The 13058-nt window shown below is 39.6% G+C and overlaps 1 protein-coding gene across 1 annotated transcript in view; it reads left to right on the top strand.

Annotated features, from left to right (window-relative positions):
* Nucleotides 1–3049: 3049 nt before the first annotated feature.
* Neil3 (nei like DNA glycosylase 3) overlaps nucleotides 3050–13058 on the top strand; it is a 54759-nt gene continuing 44750 nt past the window's right edge. Inside the window, exon 1 of the mRNA XM_052752798.1 lies at nucleotides 3050–3281. Within this exon, the coding sequence (XP_052608758.1) occupies nucleotides 3126–3281 (156 nt within the window). The 5' untranslated portion in view covers nucleotides 3050–3125. The remainder of the gene's footprint in view (nucleotides 3282–13058) is intronic.

Raw genomic sequence — 13058 nt, 5'->3', positions numbered from 1 at the left:
TAGGGTTATGAATTGTGAGCTTCCAATGTGGGTGCTGAGAATCAAACCCAGGTCTTCCGAAAGAACAACAATGGCTCTTAAACACTGAGACATGTCTTAAGCCTCACATTCTTGGTGATTTAAAGGGTTCAAATCCTCCATGGTTGCTTGACCTCATGCCACACATCATGGGTGGCAACAATGTGTGGAGGAGACATTTCCCTTGATGAGGACAGGAAACAGAGAGGAGCCAGGAGGAGACCAGGGTAAGACATACCTTGAAAGACATACTGTCTATTAACTACTGCCTCCAATCAGACCCTAATTTCTATACTTCGATCACTTCCCAATAGTCTGTTAAATTTTGAATCCATTAATGAATTACTCTATTGATTAGATTACTGTCCCATGATCTGGAAACACCCTCACAGATACTTTTAGAGTTAAACTTTCCTGATGTCCTAGACAGTTCTCAATCCAATCAAGTGAGCAATCAAAATTAATCATCATAATCAATTTCTCTACCTGTAAAAAATTAATGACATCTATTCTGACTATGCTACAAGGTTATTGTGAAGAAAATGCATATAAAATGATATATACAAATGGCTGTTCTCACTATAGGTTTGGCGTCCCACGGAATAACTAAGGTTACAGGTTTGCTGACCTTGTAGATCAAGTATATTAAAGGATAATTTTACATGTTATCTAATTTCAATAACATTTATTTTAGAAATAGCTTATGAAAACATTAAATTTTACTTTAAGTAAATAATATTAAATATATAAAAATATATATAGCTAACATGAAGGGTATTTGGGGAAAAAAATCCAAATGTTTTTAAATTCCCTGTTTGTGGAATGTCTATTATGTGCCAAAGAACATCCTAGGGCTATGAAAAGCAAAAGGATGAGCAGGATATCCACTTGTCATCAAGGAACGAGAATCTATTCTCATGAAAGCCCACCATACACAAACTAATATAAAGGTGTTTCGGTGAATTCTCTGAAGGACCAGCTACATAGCACAAGAGACTCATTCTAACAGTATCTGGAAAGATCTCAAGAGGAGATCGTGTAACTATTCTTTGAGATACGAATTTCAGTAAACTAGGATGAAAAGGAAGGTTTTAAAAAGAAAAACAAAGAACAAAAACCAAACCATTAGACTATCCAGGCATTTGTGGTACGTGACTGTAGCACTCAGGAGGTCTTAAAGAAGGATCATCAACAGATGGGGGCCGACTTCGGCTACATAGCAAGACTCCATCTCAGATAAACATATAGTTAATATTAATTATCACCTTGACAAGATCTAGAATCATCCATGAGATAAACCTCTCTAAGTACCTGTGAAGGACTTTTCTTCTTTTGATTAGGTTATTTGAGATGGGAAGATTCACCATCAATGTCTTCAAGATTTTCCAGTGGCCCATACAGAAGAAAGTCCAAGAAACAAGCGATTGCATTCTAACAGTGCCTCTTCATGTCTTGTTCATCTTACTGTCACGGCCCCTGATGCTGCTATCCTTCATTGACTTCAGAACTCAGCGTCTTTTAGCTCCCAGTTACCAAAGACCAGTGGCTCTCTGGGACTTCTCCAGGTCTTTAGCCTCAGACTGGGACTGCTAAAGTATCTGGCTTCATCATGACCTGAAGAGCAAAAGGGTTCTCGGTCTGTACACTGTGCAGACAACCATTGGTGGACCACGTAGTCTGCATTGTGTACACCAATCTAATAAATTCCCTTTTTATATAGTCATACTATTGGTTCTATTGCTCAGACTAAAAAAAAAAAAATAGATGGATAAAAAGTTAGAATTACTACAGAAAAGTAGACATAGAAAGAACAAAGTGTATTCTGGGAAAAGAGAGCAGAGCTGAATTCCTTGACTTTACAGAGTTTTCCCAGAATTTGAAATAATAAGCAATGTTTATAGCAAAGTGTCTCCATGTAAATGAACCCTGTTGGAAGTGGATCTCCTAGCTAGAGTCAAACCTACCTTTAGAGAACTGTGGAGCCAGAAACATCCAGCTCAACTTTGCCAGCTTATGACTCACAGACACTTTTAAATAAGAAATGATGTCATTCATTAGATAAAGATAAACAATACAAAGGTAAAAAGTGAAAAGGCTGTTTCAGACTTTTCTCCATCCATGGCCAGAGATCAGAACTGAATTTGAGTTAACCAGAGTCCAGACAGTCTTGAGTCTGATGTAGACAACTATAACCACTTAGCACTCTCCACTAGCAAGCCACTAGGCAAAATCTCCACATTGGTTTTTCCAACTTTAACTGCAGTACAGTGCTGGGCTTTTATGAAACCACACACTGACGTTGTTTTAATGTGCTGTGTTTCAGCTCAAAAAGGAGTAAGTTCTTTGTAACTTACAGACTTTGTCGTGCGCCTAGAATCACATATGAAGATGTGTGTTCACTGTGGGTAGTTTGAAAAATCGTGTATTCCCCCCCCGCCCCCGTCAAATTTATGTAAGAGTTTTTCATAAAACGGGGAAAAGGTCAAATTAACATTCACTCAGTTCACGCCAAAAACAAAACGGACGTATGATTTTGGGGTGCAGCACACTTAGCTATCTGAAAGTGAAGAATTCTTTAATACAGACAATATTGTTTGTCTCCTAAAATTGCCTCTCAGCTTTTGTCCTGCCTCTCAGGTTAGAGTAAGGCTTATCAAGCATCGGTCTGCCAGACTTGTCTTCAATAACTTCGCATTTTAGGGCTGATTAAGAGGTTGGTTTAGGAAGAGTGCATGGGCTGAGTAGCTGGAACAGAGTTTCTAAGTGTTCAAGTCCCATTTCCTCGCGTTCTTACATTAAGCCTGGTTCTTTGCACTGCTTTCACTTTGCACTGGATCCAGACCGAGGTGTGTGTGACCCGCAGCGCCACGGGTGGTGCGAGCTGCAGGGTTCCAGGCAGAGTCTCGGCACTCCTGGGCGGGGCATGGACGCCGATGGGCGGGGCTTGAGTTCTGGTGGGCGGGGCCTAGGGGGGCCCTAGGCGGGACTGGGCACGCGGGAGATTTGAACTTTCATCCCGCCCGGCCTGTGCTAGCCGGAAGTGAAGTTGCTTGGTTGTTTTTCAGTCAGGCCTTGCAACTAGCAGGAGCTCAGGGCGGGTTCCAGAGATGGTGGAAGGGCCAGGCTGTACTTTGAATGGAGAGAAGATTCGGGCGCGAGTGCTCCCAGGCCAAGCGGTGACTGGCGTGCTGGGACAAGCTCTGCAGAGCCTGGTGGGCCCTGCGTTGACCCCCGCAGCCTCTCTGGCTGAAGTCTCTTCCCAGGTGAGTCAGTCCTATGCCCCGCTTGGAGCTTGGAAGATGAGTTGAGAGCAGAAACAGCCTGTTTCTGGCATCGGTGGCATCTGCATCTACTCCGGTCCTGGTTGGTGTTCTTGGGCCTGTGTTTTTCCCAGCATTTATCATTACCCAAGAAGTGAGTCCTAGCCAGAAGCTGGCTAACACTGCTAGTGCTAGCTCCTTGGATGATATTTTAGTTATAACAAGCCGCTTCTGTAAGTCAGTCCTTAAAAGATGTTTTCTGGTGTTTACCGTCTGCTTTCACTGACGGTATCATCAGATTTGTGCAGCGTCTGTTTTTCTTCACATTGTAAGACTGAACTTTCAACATAAAATTCTAGCCCTTTGCTTGCCTGAAAAGTCTGCAGTTGATAAGTAATATATAATTCAAAAATTGCACATGGAAAATTTAGCACTAAATACTCACTCAGCTGAATATTGCCATCTAATGAAAGGGCAGTAAAACCTCGTTCTGGTTTCCTTAAGTGAATTTATTTCTTTTTAAAATAAATTGGAGCACAGCTTCTTGCCACTCAGGCATACACTGCAGATGGCTAGATAGTCATTTGGTAAGAACTCAGAATTGTACTGAAATTATTCTGATTAAACTATCATGCTTTGAAAGCCCCTTAGACGTGTGGTTGATTGTTTTTCGTGGATACATGCAATATTGTGCTGCACTTCAATTTCTCTTTCAAAGCTTCTGTATCGCCTTTGGTCCAGGGAAGAAGTTTTCTGCCCTGAAATTAGCATATGTTCCCAACTTGAAGGAACCGAGGAAAACATATTTTCAAGCTGAGTAAAAAGAAATGTTTTGGATCTTTGAACAGTTGCGCTTCTATTTATTTTGACTTGATATGTCAGCAAGTGCTCTGTGCTTTTTTTTTAAATTATCATGTTTCTCGAAATTATTTCAGAGTACTCTAGAGATCTATGTTAATGGTTTCTCTAAAGTACTAATGTTGATGAAGATCACTCATTCAGCAAAATTTAGAATACTCTTAAAGTACCAAAGTACGGGGAAGTGAAAGTAAGTTTGTTTTTATACTGTAGTTGGGAAAGTGCATAGCCATTCAATTAAGGATAACGTAAAGGATTACAAATTGTTAAGTTTTCAGAGGGAGAATGTGATTCTCTGTTAGGACATAGAGAGAGACCTCCTAGGGAGGTAACACAGCTGATATATGAAGGGGGCATGTGTATGGAGATAAAGAGTTCCTGGAATGAAGCTGGGCCTCTGCAGAAGAATAGCATACAAGGGCCTGAAAGAAAATCAGTGTGTGTAAAAGAGTGAGATAAGAAGGTGGTTTGATATTAAAGCTGACAGGCAGATTATAAAGAGCCACATATACCACAATTGGGACTTGAATTTCTTTGAGTGTCATTTTATTTTGTGTGTGTACTTGTTTATGTGGTTGCCTGTGTGTCACAGCATAAGTTGGGACAACTTGCAGGGTTAGCTCTACCTAGTGTGAGTTCCAGGGACCAAGCCAAACTGACAACTTCAGCCTTAGGTGCCTTTACCTGCAGAGCCATTTCAAATGCTCCACATTAGGGACTTTTTCTTTATCGTGACTTTATCATGATGGCTTAGTCATCATGAGAAACCTTGAATGGTAGTAGGATTTGTTTACAGTTTGAATAGAACCCTGTATACTGGAGAAGAAATAAACTGGAAGAAATCTCAAGTAGGCATTGCAGCGATCCAGGTGAGGAGCTTGGGCTCAGCTGCTGATGGTAGAGATTAAGTACAGGAAGCCAGTCACCATATTAGAAGTAAAGACTGTATTGTAGCCCTTAGCAATGCCTAAGATATGAGCATCCTCATTGATACCATGGTTTATATTATTCAACAGTGTTTTGTGATACACTCTGTGCTAGTGGCTGGGAAAATAAAACCAAATAAGATTCCTGTTGCAAGAAACCAAGATTATGTTTTAAATAATCATCTCATTGGGATTTAGGCAAAATAGTATTAACAATTTCTTTTAAGTTTACATTGATGACCTGTGATAAAACATGAAGTACAGTTGGCCGTGAGAAAGACAGTACTATAATAAAGATAAACCAGATGCAACAGAAGATGAATATGGGGGCTCAAGGTGAGCTTAAATCAGTTGAACACTATCACATGTAGAAAGGGGTTGGGCCAAGGTTTGATCTCCCTTCAGACTCCAAAACAAATACTTTTATGTATGCTAGAGCTACTCAGTAATAAAAGATTCAGTAATAGAGTGGTTAATGCAATGGCCCACCATAAGGCCCTGCACATGATAGCAATTTCTTATTAACTGAAGAAGTATGACCTTGGGTTTTGGCGGTGTCCTCCGCCACTTAAATTTTGTTCACCCCAGTCAATTATCTGCTCTGATAATTCTCTTCTTTCCTGTGTTCAGATGGCACCAAAGAGTGCATCTTGATAACCTAATATAAGTGCTTTATTAATGGTTGAGCAGTGATTAGAGTCCCTTGGCAACAGTACTCACTAAGCTATATTCCACAAATAAATAGCCCTGCATTTAAAGCTATTATGGATAATGCTGTAATAGAAAGAAGAACTAATTATTGGAATAGAGCCTTGTGATTAGGATGAAGGATCTGCTTCTATTGACATTGGATTGAAAATCAATATGGAATTAATAATGTTGTGACTTTCTGTAAAATTCTAAATACTCTCTTGTGGCTTCATTTTCTGGGCCTTTGATCTAAAAAAGCATAATAATAACCTTTGTAAATATCAGCAGTCTTTTGCATTTGAGAGGGATGTTGGATCTATACTAAATTTCATTAAAATATGGACCATTGTCACAAACTTCTGGCAAGATCATTATTGTAATAGATGATCCCCTGTTTCTTAGGCATATATGCCAAATAGCTAAAGCTATTTAATGTTTCTAAATGATTAGTTTTCTCAAAGCTGCATTTAAAAATAATTGCATACTGTATTCTTTACAGTACAATAAATATGAAAAAATAACAAAGGAGAGCTAAAGAAATATTAAGTGGCCATTTAAAATAAAAGATTTGAACTTCAGATAATTATTCCTAAAACCAAACATAAAATGTCTTACCTCAGGAGCTACTGCCAGAATGAACCACTTACTCTGTTTATCATACAGCATTTCTCTTTGTTCTAATTTAAAGTCCATAGAAAACCCACTTATTCCCCTCCCCTTGTGACAACCGCTCCTTGTTTTGAAGAACACTCACTGTAGAAGATCTTGGCATCTGCCAGTCATCCACACACTGCGTTACTTTTCTACGTTGTGGCCCACTGTCTTGTCAGCTTAAAATCAAGCAACCGTGTAAGCACATTGCATCAAACTCTGCTGGAGCTGGTGGGACCTTATGGTAAGAAACAATATCAGAATGTAAATGAACATGTTCGGCTAATGAGCTTTGAAGAGTCAATCCTCCAATTTTAATTTTTGGGTTGATACAGTATTTTAGTGAAATCAGTATGTAGTCTGCATGTGTTTTTAGTTAATCTCCTTTCACAAGAATGAAACTGTCTATTCATAAACATTCATCAATTTGAAACATGCATTGGTTATTCTGATAATCCCTTAAGATTTCATACATCTATTTCATATGTTACCAACATTTAATTTATCTGTATGATACGTTAGAGCATCATGAACAGGCTAAGCATTTAAATAGTAGTTGGCTGGATGGAGAAAAGCCAACCTTTGAATAATGTAAAATGGCTAAGTATTTTTTTTTTTAAGAGTTTGTCTGGAGTCTCTTATTATGACTATGTGAACCTTTACTTGTTTGTGTCATTTGGAGGCATGTATTGCTACATCGTAGTACAGAAACCTCATAGTAAAAGTCTCCCTGTGTTCAAAGTAGGAAAAAAAAAATAGATGTTTTTCTTGCCTTTTATTTGAAAGGACAAGCTAATCAGGTATCCAAAAGGGTTTCCAATATATTTTGTAGGACATGCATTATATACTTCTTGTCTTTTAAGTGGATACTGATAATGACTTTTCCAGAGACTCGAGGTCATTATTATTAGCACCCACTATTACATGGACTCAGGAAAGGAAGGAGGATGAAGTAGATTCTATTTATTCTACGGATGAGGGCCGTGAGTTGTCTATGGCTGTTGTAGCTTTGATCCAACGTCGAACAGATGCTGTAAAGAACATCCGGTCATCTGTACTTTTGTTACATCCTCATGTGGAGATGCTTGTCCTCATATCTTACTTCATTTGATCAAGGGTAAGTTAGAGGACCTAAAAGCTCTTTGCTTAGTAGTTAGCAAAATAAACATTTTTGTGATTGCTCCTCTTTTTCCTGGAGCACAGCTTTCTCAGCAGACCCACTTACATTAGAATATGTCAGAATGCCCTCTTCTTTTACGAGGAGTGTATGAGCCCTTGATCGCATCAGGTGAGGTACAGCTTATTTAGCCTTCGCAAAAGTTCTCAAGGGTGTAGAACACATTTTCATGTATGGCCCTAAAGACATTATTTTGGATCTTGGAAATCATTTTGAAATTAGGGTTTTTGAGGGTTTAGATTGATAGATAAGTGACCTATAATTTTAAAAAGTATATTACTGAGACTATGAGAGTGAATAGAACATTCTCTGTGGCAACAATATACAACTGAATGAGAGTCAAAACATTTGTCTAGGAAAGTCTTATTTTTCTCTGAAAAGTTCATCTTCCTGGTTCACCCACGGGTAGGCAAGATAAATGGTAATCAGCACAATAAATCATGGGCTGTCTCTGGAAATATATGTTGTTTTGAAGATTTCATATTATTAAGCCACTTGAAAATGGGAAGGTGAACCCTACTCAATCATACTTAAAATTGTGGCAAAGGAGATTTTCATCTCTATTTCAGACAAAGAAAGAAAAGGTCCAAATGTTCAAATAACACAGTAACAAGATTATAAGGGTCAACATGAGAAAGTCAAATACGTATTGGGCAATTGTGTATAGTTATAGCAAAGATAATAGCTTTCTGGAAATTAATTTTTGAATTTGTCTGGGCAGTAGAAGCTTATAGAAAGAGGTGATAACCTTAGATTCCACAGCAGGACGACTGAATATCTTGTAAATATCTTAGGTTTATTGCAAAAGCCTTGCCCAGTCTGTACGCAGAAACTCACAAAATGAGATGGTACAGAAGAAGAAGCAGTGAAAAATATATGAAGGGGCTTGTGAGAGCTAGTCAAGTAGAGTTGAAACTTTTCTTTTGCCCTGAGTGTTCTGTATAGTTGATTATTTAAAAGTGACAGTGTCTTAGGAATCAGTTGTCTTGGGCAAAGCACCTGCATAATGGATAACCCAAATTTAAAAATGGTCTTTACATGTCACTTTCCTCCAAAAATGAAATATCTGAGTATGCTTTTTAAAGCTGTGTTTGAATGCCAAGTGGACCAGTCAGAAAGGGGGAGGCACAGCGGGATAGGGTTCTTTGGAGACTGGTTGCTAACCATGAGTCAATCTGATTGGAAAAGGTCGCACAGCATATAAAGTTCTCTACTTCCTGGGAAATCTGAAGGGCTGGTTATAGAACTTTACTTCCATGTAGCATTTGACAATCATTGTGTTCCTTCCACTGCAGATAATTAGAAAATAAAAGATTGGTTTTTTTTTCTTTTTCTCTTTCTTTTTCCGTCAAGAAATTTTGGAAATAGTAATTATAAAAACGGCACCGTGGTGGAGACAGTAGTCGTATATTTTAAATCCAGTCCTGATTTTAGAAGGGAAAGGACAAAGGTTCTATTTAATTCCACGGATGTTACAAATCTCCCCAGACACTGTAGAAAGCCCTTGAGGATATTAGCTAAACAGAGTCCCTGTCCCCAAGGAACTTACATAGATGGGGGAGAAATACAAGTCACAGACATATAACAATTCAGTGTAATAAGTACCATGGCAGTGGATAAGACAGCAATCTGCCAAGATGTGGTCAGCAGAAAGCTTCCCCAGGTAGGCAATAGGGAAATGTGAGAGCCAGCGAGGTCTAAACTATGTATATAAACAAGGAAGGCATTTGTGTCAACATTTCCCTTTAATTCCTAAGTACCTCATTAGGTTAAAAAAAAAAAAAGGCCAATTCTTTAAAACCTATTCAAGCTAAGGTTGTACAGCATCTGTGGCTGGATGAATTTCTGCTGTGCTGAAGTCATTTGATAGTTTCAGGTCATTGTTTTTCCCTAAGTAAATATTTTCCCTGTCTCTGTTCACTCCTTGCCTGCCCTTCTCCTACCTCCTACATTACACTTTGGACGTTCATAGGGCCATCAACATTTTCTCAACGTGGTAGAACCTTTAATTTCATAATGGCTTTCGTCTTTGATGTCATAATGTATACTGTCTTTAGCTATGAAGAATAGGCTAAAATACCAGTAGAGCAAGTGAGATGTGTTTTACACCTTTAAGAATTTTGTTTGAGGCTCTCAGAGGCTCTCTCAGCCACGACAACATATTTCACTTTCCCCTGACAGCTGTGTGGAGATATATAATGGTCTCATGCATTTTAAGTATATTGGCCTTTATATTTTTGGATTCCTCCTCCTAGGCACAACAGAATTGATTTGCAAGGGCATATGGTCTCCTCTGAGTTGTTAATAAGTAAGTGGTCCAGGAATCATAAAGGTTTGAAGGACAATCCATGAAGGCTTTGTTTTATAATACTAAAAGGGTAAAATTTTCCCGTTTAGATGTTCCTACAGTTTCTGATGGTTAACAGTAGATGTACTAATGGATGCTCTAAGACAACCCTTGCTTCCTTGAGTGATTATACCGTGTGTGTGTGTGTGTGTGTGTGTGTGTGTGTGTGTGTGTGTGTGTATGTGTGTGTGTGTGTGTTTATATGTATGCATAGAGGTCTATAGTGCAACAAAAATTTGTTGAAATCAACCCCTGAGTGTGATGTTTTAGGTCCTCTTCATAGACTGTACCGGAACCATATTACCCACTTTATGTGTTCTGTATATTAAGTTAGCACATGGTTAGAAATGACTTGAGAAAAATCTAGAATAGTTATTACTATGAGGATGATTTGGATCTCTCCCTAACAGGTATTATTATAGCCCTGGGTATTTTAATAGCCAAAAGTTCAGACTTCCATTAAAATTCATATTTTCTTTTCTATACGATGTTTCTGAGATATATGTCTGAATTATAGTGGTGCAGCTTTAAAAGGTACCAAAAATTAGATATGAATTTTACTTAAGTATTTTGGTCCTCCAGTTACAACAATAAACAGTGGTACATTGCTGCTGAATTAAACTTCAGTGTTCTGACAGTGGGACAGTTGTCCTTATAGGGTATAAAATATCTGTCAGATATTGGCCAGGTTTTCAGAATTTATAAAATTTAAAAAAAAATTCAGGAGAATTATGATGTAGGTAAGAACAAGATTAACTAGCTAAACACCTTAGAGCATTTTCTTCCAGTGAGATTAGGACAGTTAATTAATGAGCTTTAGTTAGGATAAGTAGGCGTGCCCTTGGTGCTATCCAGTGAGATTTCAAGGCCATCTTTTTCATAGATGTCTTTTGGCAGATTTTATTTATTTATTTATTTTTTTTTAAGTCTAATTTTTTTTTTATTAATTTATTTTGCAATACAATTCAGGTCTACATATCAGCCACGGATTCCCTTGTTCTCCCGCCTCCCGTCCCCCTCACCTTCCCCCCAACCCCCCCCCCATTCCCATCTCCTCCAGGGCAAAGCCTTCCCCACAGACTGAGTTCAACCTGGTAGACTCAGTCCAGGTAGGTCCAGTCCCCTCCTCCCAAGCCGAGCCAAGCAATCCTGCATAGGCCCCAGGTTTCAAACAGCCAACTCATGCAATGAGCACAGGACCCGGTCCCACTGCTTGGATACCTCCCAAACAGATCAAGCCAATCAACTGTCTCACCCATTCAGAGGGCCTGATCCAGTGGGGACCCCTCAGCCATTGGTTCATAGTTCATGTGTTTCCATTCATTTGGCTATTTGTCCCTGTGCTTTATCCAACCTTGGTCTCAACAATTCTCGCTCATATAAACCCTCCTCATTCTCGCTAATTGGACTCCCAGAGATCCACCCGGGGCCTAGTCATGGATCTCTGCATCCAGATCCCTCAGTAGTTGGATGAGGTTTCTAGCACAACAATTAGGGTGTTTGGCCATCCCATCACCAGAGTAGGTCAGTTCGGGCTGTCTCTCGACCACTGCCAGCAGTCTGTTGTGTGGGTATCTTTGTGGATTTCTGTGGGCCTCTCTAGCACTTTGCTTCTTCCTATTCTCATGTGGTCTTTATTTACCATGGTCTCCTATTCCTTGTTCTCCCTCTCTGTTGTTGATCCAGCTGGGATCTCCCGCTCCCCCAAGCTCTCTTTCCCTCAACCCTCGCCTTTCATTACCCCCACTCATGTCCAGGCTGTTCATGTAGATCTCATTCCATTTCTCTGTCATTGGGTGATCCCTCTGTCTTTCTTGGGGTCCTGTTTTCCAGGTAGCCTCCCTGGTGATGTGAGTAGCAGACAAGTCATCCTTGTTTCATGTCTAGTATCCTGCTATGAGTGAGTACATACCATGTTTGTCTTTCTGAGTCTGGGTTACCTCACTCAGGATGATTTTTTCTAGATCCATCCATTTGTCTGCAAACCTCATGATGCCATTGTTTTTCTCTGCTGAGTAGTATTCCATTGTGTATATGTACCACATTTTGTTTATCCATTCTTCAGTTGAAGGGCATCTGGGTTGTTTCCATGTTCTGGCTATTACAAACAATGCTGATATGAACATAACTGAACAAGTGCTCTTATGGTGTGGTTGAGCATTTCTTGGGTATATGCCCAAGAGTGGTATAGCTGGATCTTGGGGGAGATGGATTCCCAATTTTCTAAGAAAGCGCCATATTGATTTCCAAAGTGGTTGTACAAGCTTGCATTCCCACCAGCAGTGGAGGAGAGTTCCCCTAGCTCCACATCCTCTCCAGCATAAGGTGTCTTCAGTGTTTTTGATCTTAGCCATTCTGACAGGCGTAAGGTGGTATCTCAGAGTTGTTTTGATTTGCATTTCCCTGATGATTAGGGATGTTGAGCAGTTCCTTAAATGTCTTTCGGCCATTTGAGTTTCCTCTGTTGAGAATTCTCTGTTTAGTTCTATAGCCCATTTCTTAATTGGACTGTTGGGCATTTTGATGTCTAATTTCTTGAATTCCTTATATATTCTGGATATCAGTCCTCTGTCAGATGTGGGGTTGGTGAAGATCTTTTCCCATTCTGTAGGCTGTCGCTTTGCCTTGTTGACCGTATCCTTTGCTCTACAAAAGCTTCTCAGTTTCAAGAGGTCCCATTGATTGATTGTTTGTCTCAGAGTCTGTGCTACTGGTGTTCTATTTAGGAAGTAGTCTCCTATGCCAATGCGTTCAAGACTACTTCCTACTTTCTCTTCTAGCAGGTTCAGAGTAGCTGGATTTATGTTGAGGTCCTTGATCCACTTGGACTTAAGTTTTGTGCACGGTGATAGATATGGATCTATTTGCAGCCTTCTACATGTTGATATCCAGTTTTGCCAGCACCATTTGTTGAAGATGCTTTCTTTTTTCCATTGTGCGCTTTTGGCTTCTTTGTCAAAAATTATATGTTCATAGGTGTGCGGATTAATGTCAGGGTCTTCAATTCGATTCCATTGGTCCACATGTCGGTTTTTATGCCAGTACCAAGCTCTTTTGGCAGATTTTAAATGAGGGGATGGAACTAGTGATACCGTTTGTGTGAGGACATTGGCTTCAACCTGAGGATGATG

The sequence above is a fragment of the Peromyscus californicus genome, unplaced genomic scaffold, assembly GCF_007827085.1.
Source record: "Peromyscus californicus insignis strain IS unplaced genomic scaffold, ASM782708v3 Scaffold_23__1_contigs__length_62951481, whole genome shotgun sequence".
Lineage (NCBI taxonomy): Eukaryota > Metazoa > Chordata > Mammalia > Rodentia > Cricetidae > Peromyscus > Peromyscus californicus.
Note: the sequence above shows the minus strand (reverse complement) of the source record. Positions and strands in the feature narration are given on the sequence as shown.